General features: G+C 37.0%; 1 protein-coding gene across 1 annotated transcript; it reads right to left on the minus strand.

Moving 5' to 3' along the window:
* Nucleotides 1-811: 811 nt before the first annotated feature.
* On the minus strand, nt 812-19,285 carry ERMARD (ER membrane associated RNA degradation). Its single transcript, XM_082481804.1, has 17 exons — nt 19,119-19,285; nt 17,850-17,989; nt 17,211-17,312; nt 15,315-15,404; nt 14,121-14,218; nt 13,399-13,535; nt 11,973-12,087; nt 10,253-10,355; nt 9,777-9,806; nt 9,193-9,261; nt 8,187-8,357; nt 7,198-7,281; nt 5,725-5,804; nt 4,768-4,896; nt 3,082-3,291; nt 2,152-2,265; nt 812-1,486 (listed from the first exon to the last, which is right to left on the minus strand). Exons 3-17 carry the CDS (start codon nt 17,247-17,249, stop codon nt 1,327-1,329), a joined length of 1,629 nt encoding a protein of 542 aa, XP_082337930.1. The 5' UTR covers nt 17,250-17,312; nt 17,850-17,989; nt 19,119-19,285; the 3' UTR covers nt 812-1,326.
* Nucleotides 19,286-21,038: the final 1,753 nt, after the last annotated feature.

Consider the following 21,038-nt stretch of genomic DNA (forward strand, 5'->3'; position numbering starts at 1 on the left):
CAGCAGAAGTTAACACGTCTGAGCAAATTCAATGGGTACAATTTAAGCCTTCAAAAAGATTTGCCAACTCAAGTGTTAAAAAAAGCTGAAATTTCAGACTGTGGCTCATACACTGCATTTGATTCATTATTCTCTACTCTCAGTTTTAATCTTTTTTTATCATCTAGTTCACACATCTTCAAATCGTTTAGTTCCACAGTAACAAGAAAACTTGGAAAGTAGTTACGTTTCAAACACACACAAGGTATTGCAAGAGTAGCATAAAGGAAGCAATATGATCTTAATTTATATCCTTCCCCCTCAACGAATAAACTGACCTAATAATTCTCTCACTGTGATTTCCAGTCAAGAAACATTGCAAAGAATCTTACTAAAATGTAACAAAATCCTTTGTAGAGCCAAACATTCTCCAGACATTACCCTCTGGCTTTACTCTCAACAGGAGAAAGCAAATGGATAGAGGCTGGTGGTCTTCTGTGAATCAGTTCTTCAACTAATGCATTCCTTTGAAATTCTGTTCTTTGGGGATGATAAAGAGGGAGAATTTATTTTGAAAAAAACAAATAAAATTATTCAAATGAATGTTGTGTGTAACAAGAGAATAACTTTTTGAACCACAATAAATATGCTGTGAGCATGTGCATGTGAGTATTCATATTAAATCTGCATGAAATTGACTCACTAACTAACTAGATACATATTGCGAATGAGCAGATGAAATTAAACAAGAGAAAGATATATTGTGCAAAAGTTATTCCACCTTACCTCCTTTAAATCCTGATATATAAACAACTGGTTACTGTGTTATGAACTCTACCTCAGCGCAAGATCTGACTGTTTTGAACTAATAACAACCACAGCTGCCAGTGAGCACTACTTTATGCTCAATATGTTCATCATTTCTTAACCTGTTGATCACAGTGTCTGACATTATTTCCAGTATATTTCAAAGTAAAAAATTACTTTTTGGATTTAAAATTTTCCAGAGCTTTTATTCACACTCTTTTCTTAGATATTTTCGGTATAATAGAAAAATAAAAAAAAAATAAAGTAATCAAGCTACAAAACACATATTTAAGTAGAACTTGCATCACCGTGATTTAGCACACAGTGAATCTTTTTCACTGGATTTGGCAAACACTCCACTCTTTGGAAGCTTGATCATTCAATTCCAGTCTCAAAAAACACCTTCTAAGACGACTAAATTTTGCATCCAAAATTTGACAATGACTGATGAAGTTTGACTTTGAATTAGATTTGTCAAATTTGAGGAGTCCGTAACTCTTAAGATATAACAATGTCCAAATAATCTTAAGCCCAGTTAATTTATGTAGCTAGCTGCATTAACATTAGCTTTCTGTCACTGATTTTCCTTATTTTTATCAAAGCCTTGTTTGTAAGCTCCATGGTTTCATCCCACTTGTTTTTCTCAGGGCTTGTGTATGTCACCAGGTTCTCAGTATACTGCAAGACTGACTTCAAAAACCTAGGAGAAATAAAATGAAAGAAGAAAAACTCATTAAAAAATATGAAAAGAAAAAAGAAATAAAGAAAAAATATCTCAATGCCAGATTTAAAGCTGGTAATATCTCCAAATTTCCAAATATCCCTCAGGATGATCAATACATTAAGGCTTCTCCTATTTCTGGAAGAGAATATTTTTCTCACAGTAAGAAGCGATAATTTTCAGAACTGCAATTAAACACCTCCATAGAAAGAATGTGATAAAATGTGTGATAGAATTTTCCCAAAATGTCTTCCTTTCCTTTCTCCGTCAAATATTTCACAATGCCTATGATATCCAACCACCTGTTAATTGACACACAAGGAGTAAAATTACCAACATATTAAAAATAGCTTTTATGTATTAATATTTTTTGAGTATGTGATTGTTCTCTATCTATACTAAGAAAAAGTCTAATAAAAATTAAAAATGTGATTAACTGGACCATATATTTTCAACTGAGTTATTTTAGTTCTCGAGTGAACATTGTCTGAGACATAATGATGACTATAATGATCGAAAGGATGACAATGTAATAAAAGTCATGCTGTTCCTTTTTATTTTTTTTCTCTACAGGATTTATATGACAGATCAAAAAGGAATGTGTAAAACTTCCTATTTTCATTACCTAAATCTTATACACTCACTTTAGATACTGCTGATAATCAAAAGGATTCTTCTTACAAACCAAATGAATGTTGACTAGTTCCAGAGTAATCAACAGTAAGATGAGCCGCAAAACCGGAGACAAAAATTTAATGCTAGAAATAAGCAAAAATATTTTAAAATAAAAAAACTAAACCCAAATTAAATATAAATAATTAATATAAGAAATTCTATAAATTATGAAACCTCAAAATGAGTGAAAAAAGAAACGCGTATAGTTAAGATTCCAAAGGAAACCTCACCAGCACCCACTACTCCATACATAATAAACTGGAGTCCAACTGAATTGCAAATAGGTATCATCAGTTGTCACTTTAAGCTATGTTTCTTAAATAATTTGGTTAACATTTTTAGGACCATAACCTGGCCAAGAATACAATATTTACAGTTTTCCCAGTTTTTAAAGTAGATTCACGAATCCCTGGAAAACACTTCTGCATAGGAGCAACATTAAAACAATTTCACTTCTATCTATAAAGCTGCTGATCCAGGTATAAGGTATAATGATAAAAACCAGCAGAACTAAATTAGGTAGAGTCTTGAAATCAGTTTAACCTATTGCGTTCAGCTAAAACTTGATGCCATTTATATGCTTAAATAGGAAAAGCTAGTAACTAAAAAATACAATCTAAAATTTAAATAATACTTTTATTTGGAAGCTTATAATTTACAGTGAAGTAATCTAGCAATAATAAAAGCACCCATTAAATTATTCTCCAACTTGAGATCTTGTTATTTCAATATTACTACAGAATAGAAATCTGGGTTGACACTTTGAAATGTTTAACAAGAACATGTGAACACTGTTGACTTTAAACTTGGAAGACAAACCACTGAAAGCTGTCAACAGCAGCATGCAGTCACTCTCTCATAAACCTAACCACAAAGTAAAGAAAAAACCATCAGCCAACCTGTTCAACATTCGTAGATAGTTATGCCTCTGGCGAGAACGTAGAGTCTTGTCCATCCACTGTTTGTATCTCAATTCAGCACTGGCAATAACCTGTTCAGACACTTGATGGCACTGTGTGCTTATTTTACGGAGTACCACCAATATTTCCAGAACAGGTCGCGGAGAATAAAGTGTGCAAATAGGCGTATCACAAAGTGCCATCAACAGCCTCCAAAACAGGAAGAAATTGTTAATTAATCTTTTGTTAACTGGATTTAACATGAGACACATTACATATTCCGTGTGGTTTGATTCATAACGTTTTAACTCAGAAAACCTGGAAATGGAATACTCTTACGACTGAAAAAAAGCAAGGATCTACATAGTAGGGGTAGTGATTGTGTTCTCTATTACTTTACTGAATATAAATGCAAAACTGCTGGGGATGAATATGTTTCCCATTTCAGATCAAACAAATACAACCACAATAAACAAAACTGCCTGGCTGAAATGATACACTGAACACATAAAATCACAGCAGGGTTGTCATTGAAGCCTCCCACCATAGCTCAGTTCACAATGAATTAACACCCACCATAATAAAACTCACTCCAACAAATGGTATTAATGAGTACCCCCTTTAGTGTGTGGTCTTTCTTACGGGCAGAACAAGAAGCAGACTTAACATTTCGTAAAGTGCAGGTGGTGAGGCCATTGTTTTAATCAATGCCACACCAGATTATGCTTTGTTAAAGTGCCAAAATGTCTTTCTGCTGTCATATTCTAATTTGCTAACCTAATTTGTCACACGTCACTTTAAACACTGTTTTTATAGAAAAGTTTCTTAATCTCCCTCATGCTCAAATTATGTCTGAGACAGCAAAACATTAATGACTAAAAGTGATAAAGGCAGAAAACTCTAAAAATGGTTATCACTTTAGTAATTAGGATTCTTTTCCACAAATGAGAAAAGTGCAGATTGCTGGGTAAGAAACAGAAGGCACATGTGCTACGTACATCAAGCACAGGTAAAATCCTCTTCACGCTATTCTGCCCACACCTAATGGGTTTGATTAGGAGAGTTTTATTCCAACATATTAATTCAGTCATGGGACTCTGAAGACTGCTTTAAGAGTGCCAATTAAAAGTCAAATTGTTTTGATCATTATTCCAAGTCAGATATAATTGGATCTAACATACCTCCAAGTCTGACAAATGTAACAAGATATCTTCTATTTCAGAATCTTGATACTAAATCATGTAAGAATACAATTATATAGCGCCATACTACTATTTTAAATGCCATGCACAGCTGTGACACCAAGTACATTAAAACAAATTTCTGATGCAGTTTTAGCACACAAAACAGATTAAAACCAACTTAATCTAGTCAGTACATAAATATTTAAAATATTTTGCTTCCCTAGTCTGAAAGAAAAATGGTTATTTTTTTATACTAATTTCCAAGTAAAAGCTCTACTGTAATAATGTCCCAAATCTACAATGTCTCATCTTCATTTTGAAGATGATGTTCAGCTGCATTCTTAAGATCTTTAGATTAAATCAGCAGCAATATTAGAAAAGTGCATGCAACATTTCAAGCATTGTTCTAAAAGCAGGGAAATGAGTAACTTAGGTTTGAGAGTTTTTGTATTGGGCTGCATGTAGAAGCTGACAGCAGGAACCAAGAGGACATCAAACTCACCTCTCTGTTAGGACACTATTGATTGGATCATCTGAACTACAGCAATTCTGGGGCATATATTGCTGCAACTGAGGTATAATTTCAGATATCATCAAAATTAAAGTACTAGCTTCAGCATTTCCTTCCAACCTTAAAAACAAAAGAAAACATTAAGATTTGAGATAATAAAACTGTGTAGGACTTATTATTTCTCAAATGGCATAAATCAAGTAGTGTATTTTTTGGATAGCAGTATATTCAATGTCAACTCTCACTCTCTGATATTATGGTTCTTTTCTCTCCACCTTATAAGCATGATTTTCTTTCTCCAACTAAAACCAACCTTTTGTCAGTCTCAACAGTCTTCTGAACCCCTCTTAATCCTCTATGCATTCATCAGAATCCTATGGCATATTGAGTATGTGCTAGATGCACTGAATTTTCACCTCTCAGCTCTAAACAAGAACAATTTCCTCCAGTGATCCTATTAATGACTTCCATCTTTTCAAATAACAAGAGAACGTTACATTCTTTTTTTTTGTAATAGCTCATGTAAAATCTTCCACTGATTTGGTTACCAAGCCCTTTTCAGAAGAAGAAATGATATTCTGTTTTATATCTGGTGAGCCATCTTTTTTTTTTTATTTTTATTTTTGTGATGGACTCAAGCTGTAGTTTAACTTCCCAACAGACCCTTCAGCATCTCTTCAAAAATAAAATATGGAGTCACTAGGTGTTAGTGTATGTTTCAGATGTCTTCTCATTCCTTTCAAGTTAGCACACTGTCGTTAGTTTTTACACTGTCTGTATTGATGCATATAGCACAGATTAAGCTAAAAAGAACAAAGGGGTCTTCTCGTGACCCCTCTGGTGTCTATCATCTTCCTAGCAAAGTATTTGAAGAGACATGTCACCATCTCAAATCCCATTCTTCATAACTATTTTGAGGACTATCTTTTTTTAATAGCATATGCATACCCTTTAATTGTTTGAATGTGTTCTTCAGGCACTGTTGGCAATTCAGGCCATAAGTGAATGCTCTTCATACCTTCCAGCACCTAAAAAATGTATAATGAAAAATGCTATATAAATTGTAGCCTTTGACACACAGGACAACATCTTTTACTTTTCTTAGTGGCTATTTTAGAAAAAAATGTACTACCTTTAAGTTTCTTGTTCAGTAGTCATAACTCTGTAAGCTAATATCAGTTGTTAAGGTTTATGTTTGGGCAAAAAGTCTTGATGTACAATTTCATGCTAAAACATTATCTGAATAAACTAATATACTATTCTTTCTTTTTTATATAAAAAATTAACTAACACGACTTTTGTAACACACAGTTTGAATGCTGTCAAAAATGAAAAGTACTAAGTATGTCTACTGCAATCTCAAATCAATAGAGGAACACCTTCAAGTGGTTCAATAATTCATAAACTGATTGGCAGAGAACTACCAGGACACTTGAAAGCAGATTTTGCTACAATGACAGAATCTTAATCAGCTGGCTTTCATAAAATAAAAACTTTAGTCACAGCCTAAACCAAGATTCCCAGTCACGTGACCAAAGAGCATTCCTGACATAAGAAAGCACAAGAAGATTAAGAAAACTACAGAACAGCAAATGTTCAGGTAAGAATAAAGCTATCAGTAATATAGCACTGTTGTGGTTTATCCCCAGCTGGCAACTAAGCACCACACAGCCACTTGGTCACTCCCCCTGCAGCAGGATGAGGGGAAGAGAATTGGAAGGGTAAAAGTGAGAAAACACATGGGTTGAGATAAGAACAGTTCAATAATTGAAAAAAAAAGTATTGCAATGAAAAGGAAAATAAGAAAGATAGAGAAATAAAAGCCAAGAAAGACAAGTGATGCAAATGAAAAAAATTGCTCACCACCAACCAACCGATGCCGAGCCAGTCCCTGAGCAGCAGCCCCCCCACCAACCTTCCCCCTAGTTTTATAGCTGAGCATGACGTCCTATGGTATGGAATATCCCTTTGGTCAGTTGGGGTCAGCTGTCCTGGCTGTGTCTTCTCCCAACTTTTTGTGCATCCTCAGCCTACTTACTGGTGGGGTGGTATGAAGAGCAGAAAAGGACTTGACTCTGTGTAAACACTACTCAGCAATAACTAAAACATCCCTGTGTTATCAACACTGTTCCCAGCACAAATACAAAAAATAGCCCCATACTAGTTACTACAAAGAAAATTAACTCTACCCCAGCCAAAACCAGCACAAGAGCACAAACACCAATTGTATCAACAGAAGTGTGCTTAATTACATCTCATTTTAGCAACTGTAAATTCCAAAAAATAAAACTAAAAAGCTCATTAAAAAAATGTGAGATTTTAACTTTTTAGGACAATCAAAGCATGAAGACAACAATTATACCAATTTTAAGGATTCACAATTTTAAGGACCAAAATGCTTTCACACTGGGAAGTACCTACCTGTTTCTTGAGTCGGGAAACTGGATGAAATCGAGAACGGTAACAACTTGCACAGTTCATCAGTGGTTTTATGACCATGTGTTCCTGATTAACAAAATCATAGACAATAGACAACAGTTTCTTTAAATTGTCCTAATCATATGCAGACCTAGACTTACACTTAATTTTATGCAAGCCACCTAGAGTCAATAAAGACTTCCAAGTGTCTGAGGGCTGAAAGCAGCCCTCAGCATAGTGAGCATTTAAAGCTTAATTTCTTGGACACATTTTAACTATGAAATCTGACAGCAGCTGACAGAAAAGCAACCAAGTACTCTCTTAATGTAGCAGCACACACACACAAAAAAAACTAAAAAGAGTTGCAACTAATAAATGGAAGACTTATCTAACAGGTTGCTGCATGATATTGAAAGAAGTATTCCTAAATATTAACAGGAAATGGTGGGGAGCAGAGATACTAATTGCTAATGTTGAGAAATATGTATTGCTAGACAAAATGCATTCACAAATTCACAGTATAGAGTGTGGATAAAAATCACACCTCCATTAGTGAGCCACCATTATTTAGAGTGTCTCAGAGAAAGAAAATCTCAAATATTACATACCTTAGTGGCTGAGCTACAGGTGTTCTATGTACCTTTCTGATAATTCAGCAGATAAACAGGCTAGTCATCAATACAACGTGACAAATAAAATTAAGTGGAATGACTATAATTTATGGATCAACCATAAGGAGTGAATAAGGAGTGGTTAAGCAAACAAACTAAGGTACAGTAAGAAAGGGTAAACTTTTGGAAAACTTTCTGTACTTATTTCACTACAAAACTAGAAAAAAAAAAACACACTTTCACAATTTTTTACTTGGAGGAATGCTTCATTTCCACAAAAAGCTGCTGTCAAGAAATATTCAGTGATAAGACTCTCTAAAATCAGATTTGGCACCCAAAACAACTGAAAAAATCTTCTGAGAGCGTAATATTGGTCCCTACCTTAAAAGCAAACTTGTCCTCATCTGAGAATCTGCAGAGAAGAGTAATTGAAAATGCAACTATCTGATTAGCTACTTCTCTGGGAAATGCTTCTAGATTGATCTCTCCATGGCTTAAACGATCTCTTATACGTGGACCCTCCTGGTGGTTCAAGAAATCCCAAAGAAATTCCTATGGAAACATATACCAAGCATACAGAATTCTATAGTATGTGTAGCCACATTGAATGGAATATATTCAATGTATAGAATACCTCTGAAAGATAAGTATGTGATCACGTCTATAGGAAAGGGGCATTTAGATGGTCAGAAAAAACAATGCAAACTATGCTCATAGCCAAAAACAAAAGGCAACTCACCCACCTTGGTAGCTTCTGAGGAAATTCAAAACTAACATATAAGCTATTTTGTGAGAGGTAACAACATATTTCCTTCAGCTTTGTGTCCCAAGTCTTCCACAGCCCCGCTGCCTCTGGCAACAGGAGAATAAACACAGGTCTCCCCTACAGTCTCAAAAGGCCTCTAAATTCAACACCCCTAGTTTTCATGTTCACTATCTGTTTGGGTGGCAAGATGCAAGATGTGCTCTGGGAAGTTTGCAGCTATGTCTTTGTGCCATCTGCCCAGGTAGTGCAAGATGTGTCCCAGAAGCAATCAGAAATAAGTTTTAATTTTCCCTGTATAAGGCATCAGGTTTTCTTCTACTCCATACAGCTAATCTTAAGAAGTCTAAAGACAAATATCTCTGAGACTTCGATATTTCAGAAAGAAAGATAGTCTTATATCCTAACCCAATATAGCTTGTCAGGTACTACTTCATATCTTCCACAATGAAAAAGGGTAAACAAGCTTCTGGTTCTAAGCTGCTGGAGATAAGCTATGTGAAATAAATGAGCATTTGGCAATATATTACTAAATTTAAAAACAAACAAAAGAAACAAAAGGGGGAAAAAAAACAAACAAAAAACCCCCAAACAAACAAACAAACAAAATTTCAAAATACTTGCCATGGCAGGTTCCTCAAGAACTGCAGGAAGCTGGTTGTCTTCTTCGTTATCCAAACGCTTTGCTAGCATCTATAAAAAGGTAACTTGAATAGAAACTTATTACTGAAAGCCAAACAAAGAAAAAACACCAACTAAAATTATTAGTTTCCCTAATTTTAAGCGATTACTTCTGCCATTCAAGAATCAAGGTGCCTAATTATTACTTACAGACCATTTGAGATAATGAGTTGTAAAATTTGAGCATTTCTGCTTGCAATGCTTATTTGTATTTATTTTGAATAACTGAATCTAGGAATCATGACAGAATGTTTGTTTCTATGAGATGAAGAATTCCAAGATAAAAGAATTCAGAAGAAATGGAAAGTCTGTTCAATAAAATATGTATTAATTTTTATATTTTCTGAGAGATTCCAAATTTAAAATGTTTACTGTCCCTCATTTTCTATTTGGGAAAAAATTAGAAACAATGTCTTATCGAACACAAGAAAGTGCTTTCTGGTCTCCAGTAATGGGAAACATGCATGTGCTTAAATGCTGGCATTGACATATATTAAAAAGCAAAAAAAATTAAAATTCACAAGTACCTCATCGAAAGTGGTGTAGAGAGCAGAAGGCTAGAACAAGAGACAGTATTATTTGATTTTCAAATAAAAACAATTAACTAGACATATATACCAAACCTATATTTATTAATTTGCACGAGATACTAGAGGTGCATGAGTAGCAAAAAAAAAACCCCTTACAAATGAAAAAAGGGGCTGTTGGATTTTGTGCCAAGTTTTTTTAAAAAATAGTAACATGATCTACTTCCCACCCCAAACTACTGTTCCTGAACACTAACCTTCAAGTACTTTTTCAGACCTCTTACTGGCAGACATCTTTACAAAAAAAATAAGAGGCATTCAAGAAATTCTACTGGAAATTTGTAAATGATGTTCCACAATTGATTGAAAAAATTTGGGCTAAAATCTGTAAATGTTTAGACACTCTGCTTCTAGAATAACTATTTTGCAAATATTGTTACCACTAAATCATAATTGACTTTGGACAGGAATTTTACCTCAGCTGTTAGCAAACGATTTGGACACTTATTAGTTGTAGTGAAGAGCAATCTAAGTCCAACTTCCAGCTGAGGAAGTAAGAGAATCACACAGTCAGCATACCTGAAAAAATAACAGAGACACCCAAAGGGGTTTTTCCCCTTTATCAATATGATCTAAATGGAAATTAGAGCCATCTCAGAGTTACACTTTCAGGCGAAACAACCCAGACCAAAATTCCTTTGTAATGCACTTTGTAAATGAACAATAAATGACTACCCGTGCCCCAAAAAAGCTGACCACCAAATTCAAACCAGCTCAGAGATTAGAAAAACTTACAAAAAGGTGGAGCATGGGAGAGGAAAACAAAACTATGTACTTTTTTTTTTTTTAACTCAACATGCATATAGCTGAAGATTTGTTTCACAGAATCACAGAATCACAGAATTATCAGAGTTGGAAGGGACCTCTAGAGATCATCTAGTCCAACTCCCCTGCTAAAGCAGGATTGCCCAGAGCACATTACTCAGGACTGCATCCAGGCAGGTCTTGAAAATCTCCAGGGAAGGGGACTCCACAACCTCCCTGGGCAGCCTGTGCCAGCGCTCTGTCACCTGAACCGTAAAGAAGTTTTTCCGTGTATTTGAACGGAACTTCCTGTGTTCTAACTTGTGCCCACTGCCCCTCGTCCTGTTACTTGGAACCATTGAAAAGAGCCTGGCTCCATCCTCCTTCAACCCACCCTTTAGATACTTGTATGCCATAATAAGGTCTCCCCTCAGCCTTCTCTTCTCCAGGCTAAAGAGTCCCAGCTCTCTCAGCCTTTCCTCATAAGGGAGGTGCTCCAAGCCCTTAATCATCTTAGTTGCCCTTCGCTGGACTTGCTCCAGCAGTTCCCTGTCCCTCTTGAACCGGGGAGCCCAAAATTGGACACAGTATTCCAGTTGTGGCCTCACCAGTGCAGAGTAGAGGGGGAGAATGACCTCCCTCGACCTACTGGCCACACTCTTCCCTGTGTAGCCCAGGATGGCATTGGCCTTTCTGGCAACAAGGGCACATTGCTGGGTCATGGATAACTTACTGTCTACTAGGACCCCCAGATCCTTCTCCTCAGAGCTGCTTCCCAGCAGGTCCACCCCTAACCTATACTGGTGCTTTGCAGTCTTCCTCCCCAGGTGCAGGACCCTGCACTTGCACTTGTTGAACCTCATTAGGTTTTTCTCTGCCCAGCTCTCCAGCCTGTCCAGGTCACGCTGGATGGCAGCACGGCCCTCTGGGGTGTCAGCCACCCCACCCAGTTTGGTATCATCAGCGAACTTGCTGAGGATACACTCTGTCCCCTCATCCAGGTCATTAATGAATATATTAAACACTTGCTTTGTATATATATATGTATATATTTGTATATATTTGTATATATTTTGTATATATATATATGTATATATTTGTATATATTTCCACTTGCTTTGTAAAGCTCTTCTTTTGGCTACATCTGCAATAGTTCTTTTTAGGTTTCAAAAGATAGCTTGTAATCCTAGTTGGCACAAAATAAAGTAGTAACTCCACAAACTTTCTGAGAGACCACCAAAACAATGCATAACTACATGTCATTAAGCAACAGATTTAGCAAAAAGCTTTGGAATCTACAAATGCTGCTATTATTCTACAAATGTAGACTATATTCTTCCTATATTCTATTAAAAAATATTAAAAAACCCAACAAAACAAAACGACTGTTACCTGCTTTGCTTGAAAGCTGTTAAAGCAGCCATCCAAAATGGTAACATTGTTTTTAATACAAAACTGGACAGTTTTACTAGCTCTTCAGCTATGGAAAGTGTTTCATGATTGAGATCTGCAAGTTAGCAAAAAAACATTGATAAATTACATATAATCTACGGTTCACTAATTCATTCTTAATATTTCACTGAAAAGACAAGATTATTTCAGCGTTTGTAAAGGGAGACTTAAAAGTTATCCAATCTATTTTAGCTATGCAAGTACAATGGTAGCCACATTTAAGATAAGAAACTGAGTTTGTCAGAAAGCATTTTTAGTGATAACATAAAATGACAGAGTAAAAACAGTTAAAAAGTTGTGGCTGCTTTTTACTGAGACTAAACGACTACACAACAACTGGACCCAGCTTCTGTAAAGGTTTTTCTCCACCTACTTCAAATACTTAAAAAAAGTGTAATATATATTAATCATTTTAATTCAGTAAGTAATATGAACATTTGAACATGAATACATTGTTCCTACTTTATCAATTTTCTGTGCTGAAATTCAGCATAATAAATTAACACTTCATACTTCAGTGCTACCATATAAGGAAACTCACACTTATGAATTCACATTATAAATATCTTATCCAAGAGATAGCTTAAAGTGGCAAGTGCAACTTGATTGAAGTAGGTGTTTTTTTGAAGCAAATCAACAGCTATGGATTTATACTACATGATGAATGGAATGTTATCAGCTTCATTTGGTTCCCAGAAACCCTGTCGCGGTTCTGTGAACAGATGTTCCACTGGCAAATTGATTAAGTATCACAAACTGACCATGACCACCATTGACACCAAGATTCCCCCTGTGCTGTTGTAGCTTTAAAAATAGTAGGAATAAACCTAATAAGGTCTGCAGCAAGGGAGATGAGAAGATTTTAACCTGACACTTCAGGTCCTTCCCTGAGAAAAGCATCCATGTACTGAAGGTGTGTCACCATCTTTACTCTGTTTTAGCACTACCTTCCCTGCAAGACGCAGGGCACTCCTCTTGGGAACTCTGCAGCTGGAACCCACTGATTCTGGAAAGAATTAGATTTTATAAAGGCAAAGTAGATGACTGTTATGTGAAATGAACTCTCATAATCAAAAAAATGGAACATACAGTTCAAGACTTAGAAGCTGTAACATTACACATTTCAACGTGTTATAATTAGTTTAGAATGCAGTATTTTTTAATTCAATAGTCAGTGGAACCGCCTTCATATTAAAATGTTGTCCTACAAGTATGATTAATTTGTCTAATGACACTGTATACAGGTATCTTAGTTAAGATTCAATTTTAGAACTGTGGAAGATGCATTATTTTTAACAGCACTTTTGGACAATGAAACAGTAGCAAATATAACATAATAAAAACTTGCTAATGGCTAAATACTTGCCTGGAAATACATCAAGCTCCTCTAAGCTAACCAAGATCACATAAGGTCGATGTACTAAAATGCATTTTGTTTGCAGAAGATACGTCTGTAACAACTGACCCAATCCTGCAGTTAAAAAAAGCAGCATAGCACAATATCTAGGGAGAATACCATAATATATTAGAAAAGCTTATACAAATAAAACTTTTGTAAAGAATCAACATTTATGGGTTGGGGACAAAGGTTTTTTTTGCTCTTTCAAAGAATATCCAAAACCTACACTCCACATCTCTTTTGAGTAGGAGCACTTAATAATTAGTTGCATTTACAAGCATGAAAAAACAACATAGAATGAGGAAAAAAGCATCACTGTATTCTACATTGGCTGCTGTTGCTCCTCCTCCTCCATTCCTCTACCTTTTGTTCTGAGTTATTCCTGACTGCCCTTACAGACAAGGAACCACATTTCAAAAAAAGATCTTAAGCTTTCTTGCTTTTTCTGCTAGTAAAAAACCACTGGTCCTAAAACTGACCAGCTTTATAATGGCTGAAGTATTCTATGGAAATCCTTTTCCAAAAGAAGTGGCAGTAGAAAACTGTCACGATAGTGCCAGAGGCCCCTGGACTTTTTTTAAAAAAATTATTATTATTTTTTCAGTAAAAGCAGTAAGTTTTACTAACAGCTCTTCAAGCACTCTCAAGTCCAATTGGTAAGAAAATGAGATTCTTTTTTGGTAACTTACTTTGCAGGAATTTCTTGTGGGGATGCAAACCCATGCCACAAAACATTACGAAGATTCAGACCATACGGAGATCCAATGAATACCCTCAGTACATTCATCTAATTAATAAACAAAGTGATTATTGCATGAATAAATCTATTATTTATTACCTTGTATCTTTCCCTGACAGAAAATGTCAGAAGTTATTGATAAATTACAGTGCCTACTGTCAAAATGACTGGCCACAGGTTGTCACAGTAACAGCAACTCATTATTTGCAATTCTCAGTATTGTCTGAAAGGAAATCTTTAAGCTTACTCATACGAGATACAGAATATAATATGGGAAGAATGAAACTAGTTATTAGACATTCCAAACAGCTATGACAGGCAAACAAATGAGATCAAGTTCAGCTCTTACTTCTCATAGTATAAATCCACCATAATTTAATACAAATTAACAACAAAATACAGAATTTGCATTCGAAACTGTATTCCGAGATCACTATCAAATAAAAAGGGAAAAATTGTTTTTATTTATAACTGTAAGAATAGAACTATTTCACATACCATCAAAATTCAAGAAATAATCCTTATAACACTACTAGATTGGCTAACAATACAAGCTTCTACAGTTCACTTTCAATATTCTGTCCTAACAAAGAATTTACATTTGTAAAACTGTATGAGAAACACCACCTACTTTGCTTACACAAGAGTGTAAATATCATCAGAATTTTGTTTTTATTATTTATTTACACATAGGGATGATCAAATTAGTTTCCTCTATGATGAATAACTAGTGTGGTAAATGTTATAAAGCATCTTACTACAGCGGTGATGAAGGGGAACGCAGCTTATCAGAAATAGCCAGTGCAGGATATTTTCAAGTAGTGCAATTCAGAAAGAGGGAGACAACCCTGCAGCTCGCTCACCCCCTTGACAGACATGTGAAATTTTATGTATGTAGGTTTTTCATGTAGAAAAGCAAATAAGAATTTATGAGCTTGCCTTAAAAAATATTTCCATTTACAATATTCCTATTTTTGCGATATATGCCCCAGACTATAACATGTATAAAATTAGTTTTTCCAATACATTACAGGATTTGGAAACTCTTCTTCAGTGCAAGCAAAGGCTATGCTTGGAAACCTGCTGTTTGGCAAGAAGAAAACCAGCTCAGTATTTGTTACTTATTTCAAAACTATGTACTTACTACAGCTTGTCCAAAGACAACTGCAAGCTGCTTAGAAGCAAGCAAGTCTCTTAGAAGGAAAGGGCAATCTTTACCAATAAGTAAATAAACCTATGAAAAAATCAAAACAGATAATATAAGTAATTTGGTATAGTTCTTTGTATTTCAAACATATAACTTGACTGTTTCACCCAGTAACCATTTTCATTATTGTAAAAACAGTAATCAGACAAACCCTACCAAATGCTTAAAAAGGCTTGAACTTCTGTAATTTCACGACAAATTAAAATTTATGGAACATATCAGGAAAGAGTGGATATCCTACTTAATGTTCCGACAGTCAGGCTTTTCACAGTATATGTAAATGTACTGCTCTTCTCTCTCTCAAAAAAAAAAAAAGAAAAAAAAAGTAAAGTATAACAAGAACATGTAATTAAGCGAATAAACTCTACCCCTCTACCCAGAACACCATACTTTACTCTTACCCTAGAAATCTTTTGGGTCTGTCATTGTTAAAAGAAGGAGACTTGTGGTTTGTCTTCTGATTCTGGCTGTTCCTTAAACTAGACTTCATCCTAGTTGGGCAATCTCAGCATCTCTAGTCTCAACTGCTACGAAGCTTTCTGTTCTTTGTATTCTCACTGACTATTTTTCCAATCTTTCATAATTTTTCATTACTTCAAAATTTACCACTCACCGTACTTGGGCAAATTGGTTTATCTAGGTGTGAATTAGCCCACTGTTATTTCTCTGACATTTACTTCTCCAGAGCTCCTCAAAGAGATTTAACAACCAGCTATTTTATCTTATCTCTGGCCAATATACCCTAGCAGCAAAGCCTCTTAGAACGGCTTTGCTCCCTTCTCCCTAACCTGCATGCCCATAAGTAGTAGTGGCATCTGTTTGTGTGGTCATGCAGTGATGCAGATCAAGGAACTGATCCAGCTGAAAAACAAAAATGGAGGGAGGGGAAAAAGGTGGAAAGGCACCCAGACCAGTTCATCAATCTAGCTTGCTACTAGGCCTTCAAATATTTGCACTCACATAATGTATAGAATACCCACAAACAAGGCAGGTGGCTGTGAAGATTGACTGAACTTAAGCAGTGCTATCACCAAATGTTGAACCATAGCCTAATTCATGTTCCATCAAAAAGGATTCACAATACAAGTTTCTTGATACCAGTCAGGAATCCTAAGTCTAAGTCATATCACATACGCACTCCTTGCCTCATGCTGATCATGGAACTCCTGCAGTATTACTCATGACACATTACAAGAGTGCATACCTTTACTAACTACTACAGGCTAAAGGAAAGAGGGAATGTGTTAACAAGACAAACGTTCAGGACTACAAGGTGGATTCCAGATCTATCCAGCTCATCAGTTAGGTCAAGAATTTAAGTTGTTAGCTGACTTGTAGATGTTTTTGCAGAACACGACTCATGTTGAAGCATTTAAACAGATGTATACTCTGCGAACCGAGCTCTGAGGATAGAAGTTATCTTAACAGCCCGTTTCCAGCTACACGCTCCTGCCTCTCCTCACAGAAGTTACTACATTATCAGATCTTATGTGGAAGGTATGCTTCTCCCTGTTTCAGTTAAATAAATCAGAGTAACAAAGACTTACTATGTGTACACTTATTAAGCAAACTTTGCTCTTTTAAAATGAAATTGGTTACTAACAGCACTCACACAAGCAACTACCAGCACAGGTGAAGGAGCCCCAGAAGATGTTTCCATTTGCCCAGCTGGATCCAGAAAAGAACATTTGTCCAAGTCAAAATGCAGGTGGGCTATTAGTGTACTACTACAGTACAGGGTAGTCTCACTTTTTCAACGTGCAACTAAATCCAAGAGCTCATTCCCATCTTACAAAACCAAATCTGCAATAGACTGCTCATTCTGGCACTTACATCACCCAAGGCTCGCTCCAAGCATGATGTTAGTTTCATTAAGCCAAGAGCAACTTCTGTAGTTTGCGAATATTGTAGAACATCAAATACTTCAAGAAATAACTGTATGATGGGAGAGAGGAAGAATGTTGTGTTAAATATTCAGAAGGACAAATTAAATTGCCAAAACCACAGAGAAACCTAAATATTCCTCTGTGATAGTCGCTATGCAAACATAGAAAGAAAAAAAATGCCAAAGACAAAAAAATGCCAAAGACATAAATGTAGATGCCTAGAAAGAAACTGCCCTACTGCCCTAGAGCACTTCTTTTACTTTTTGTGGCAATGTATCTAGTGCTTTCACCTATGAAAATTATCAACAACAACTTTACACAGTAAAACTTGGTATCAAGCACAGATTATTAGAAAAACAAAATCCTACCATCTTAGGTCAGAACAGGCCCAAAGCACCTCATGTTCTCTTTGCAATAACGTACATAAAATCTAATTAAGAAGTCAGGAAAATTAGAAGCAACTGCTTATCAAAGAAGGACAATATGTTACAAATTCTAAGCATTTTGGTTCATTGATATCTTACGTTAAAACTTCCACAGAAGTTTCATGTGTCAAAATACAAATTGCCAACAGACATTTCCATACCTCTGTGCAGTTTGTCCAGTGGAACCATAATGCATACTGAATTACAAATTGCTCCTTGGTCAGAGATTTGAAGTGTAAATTAACAGATTCACATACAGGTCCTAATGATCGTATGCTTTTGATATAATCCACACGTTGATCTTCAATTGAAAAACAGAAGGTGATTAGAGTACCAAACTTCCCAAAGGTCCAATATTTTAAAACTCACAAGGATTAAAACCTGCTACAGCTTGGGTACGTATTTAGCATAGAGAATTTTATCTTGACTATTTTAGCACAACTAATACAGTACAATTTACTGTCCAAAAGACAACACAGATAAGATATAGAAAAGTAGAAGTGCAGTGTGGAACCAGATAAGATTGAGTACCTTCTCCAAATAAAAACAAAACAAAACAAAACACCTTAATGCAAGAAAATATGGAAGTAAAGAGGATTATTATGTTCTGGTTTTGTTGAAATGGGAATAACCTGCTGGAGTACATAACTTCCACATAGTCAAGCTGGAAGCTAGTGTAGGCTCACAGGGATCAGTCAAGCTGCACCCCTTAAACCCTTTAAAGAATGCAGATGGATGTGGTACCTTACAGAGTGGTATCATGGCTCCTCTTTGGTGGGACACTTATAGGAAAATAAATTCTTCTGATTTACTGAAAGATACTGCTTGAGGCAGAAACATGTATAATTTTTACCACCTCTGGAAATTAATAACAGTTTGCATGGTGCAATTTGGCAAATTAAAATTCAATTAATTCATCAGGGCATAAATACTTTGTTTTGGTTAAAAAACAATTATAAACTGTTTTACATACAGAAACGAAACCAAACAGTACTTCTGTAAAAGCTAAAGTTGGGGAAAAAACCAGAAGCAATAGTAGGAATACTGATGGTCCCAGAGTGTTGTAAATTTACTGCAAAAGAGATACAAAGAACACAGAAGAAAGCAATTATGAGGTAGGAGAGAAGCAGAACTGAATCTCTTATGTACAGGCACATGAAGTTGGGAACCAAGATGAATGAGGAAGCAAAGGAGGAGCTACTTATGTAGCACAGATTACATGAATCTTAGGAGCCAGCAATAACAAAATACCAAACATGGATGAAAAATTTAAAGCTCCTTGTAGATATGAACTGTATATGTACTCTACTCTGCAGCAAAGTTAATGCTGTACTGTAATAAAATATTGTAACTAAGCTAGGATTGCTATGAACTATACTGATTCTGCATCAGTCTTAAATGTATCACTACTACAGCAGGTGAACACCAACCTGATTTAAGGTAACACACATGCTCTGTAACAGCTTGCCAATATACTTCACCATTTTCAGATAAAATGTTTTTAATATCATAGGTGTCTTTCTTCTCAAATCCAAGTTTGCAAATCACATAATGCACTGGTGGAGAAAGACAAGTAGTGACCGAGTCTGACAACGCCATCTAGAACACACACACAAAAAAGTTCTTGCATTAAGAAAGTACACCAAGTAAGAAAATTATTATTAAAGCATACCCATAAGCACAGATATACAGATGGTAATACAGCATCTGTAAAGAAGTTTTTAAATTTTGCAATGCAACTTTCATTTACGCATATGATGAAAGGAACTCTCTGTGCAGTACCACCTTGTAGAAAACTGAGGTGAAAAATGGCTCTATTTGCATAATACCAAGATTGTACATCTACCGAACTGATGCCAAGATAGACTGAAGCAAAAGACCCCAGCTTATATACCTATTGTGTCTAATCTCTGAGCTTGCAGTGAAACCGACGCTACTTAAAGTAAAACCAAGAGTTTTGCTGGGGGGAGCGGGGGTGAAGGGCAGAGAACATGTGAATTTCGTATGAACTGGTAATAACGGTAGAACAATATAAGCATAAATGTTATTTGTACTTTAGTCTAAACAGTAAGATGGATTGATTCAGAAGCACACATTCAAACTAAAGAATTTGAAAAGATAGAACTGCTCATGCTAACAAGGAAGAAAATGCTTCTGATTTAGTAAAAAAGGTCACACTTCCTCTTTAATCAAACAGGAGACAGACAAGAAATCGATTGAAAATTAAGTATCCCAACAAATGTAAAAAGATTTCATTAAAGTTAAATTTAAAACACTTTCTTTCTCTTTAATTAGGTGGTGAAATTGACCCTGACAGTAACTAATTTCTGAATTCATGGCTTCAAGGAGAGATTACATATTTATACAGGTAACAGCACAGAGCAAGTATGACAGCTCCTATAAGGAACTGGTATCAGCTGCTATCAAGAGTATCCTATCTGTTATTAATATATCTATATCTCTAAAATGTTCATAAAACATGTAATTCAGTCCATCTTACTTTCTGCCCCCCCACGTTTCACTGTCAGAGCCAGGAGGCCAGAGGAAAACTTGAACTACCACGGCCACCCTTTATTGTCTAAAGCAGAGCAGACGAGGCGCTGGTATCTGGCTTTCTCAGGGAGAGTCCGTGAACAAGCCCCGCGTTTCCAAAAGCAGAGCTGCCCCCGCCCCGCCGCCCGCCGCACCAGCGTTTCCCCAGGGCCCGGCAGAGGCCGTAGGGAACCGCACAGCCCCGCAGGGGCGAGAACAACAGCAGCCCTGGGCCCTGAGCCCAGCGCCCCCTCCCCCGCCCCCTCCCCGGAAGCCACCGCCCCACCCCGCCATGGCGACCTGCTACCGTTACCTCCGTTACTGCTGGGCCCGCCCGCTCTACGTCAGGACGCTGTACTGGCGCACGGCGTCACGCCTGGCTCGCGCGGGAAGAGCCTCGCCCTGGCAGGGGGCAGCTCCATGCCGCCGAACGCGAAGGCGGTGTCTCCCCGCGGCCCGGCGCCGGGAGCGGGCGGTGAGGCGAGGCGAGGGCGCTGCGGCTGCGGCCGCCCGCCCGCCTGCCTGCCTGCCTACCCTCGGGGAAAGCGGCACTGCCATGGAGAAGCGCTCCAAGATGCCGAAGCTCGCCGTTGTCGCCGCCACCGCCGGTCCAGAGGGAGGGAAGCGGCGCCAGAGCATGTTCGATAAAGACAGCGTGAGCGGCCTCGGGGGCGGGACGGCACGGCAGGGCACGGCACGGCACGGCAGCGCCGGGCGGCATAGCTCCTGGAGGTCGATGCCGGCGGCTCCCCCCGGCCGGGCGCGACAGCTGGGCGGGAAGGGAAGGGGTGTGAGGGCGGCGGTAACGGCCACAACGG

This window comes from Vanellus vanellus (genome assembly GCF_965231255.1).
Source record: "Vanellus vanellus genome assembly, chromosome: 3".
In the NCBI taxonomy this organism is placed as follows: Eukaryota; Metazoa; Chordata; class Aves; order Charadriiformes; family Charadriidae; genus Vanellus; species Vanellus vanellus.

Excerpts from the sequence above, each read along its gene's own strand:
- ERMARD (XM_082481804.1), bottom strand. The coding sequence starts at position 17,249 with ATGAAACTAACATCATGCTTGGAGCGAGCCTTGGGTGAT. Across the intron at positions 15,405-17,210 it reads TGGAGCGAGCCTTGGGTGAT|GTTTATTTACTTATTGGTAA; the intron begins GTAAGTGCCAGA and ends ATTTTTTCATAG. Across the intron at positions 14,219-15,314 it reads TTGTCTTTGGACAAGCTGTA|ATGAATGTACTGAGGGTATT; the intron begins GTAAGTACATAG and ends TTTATTAATTAG.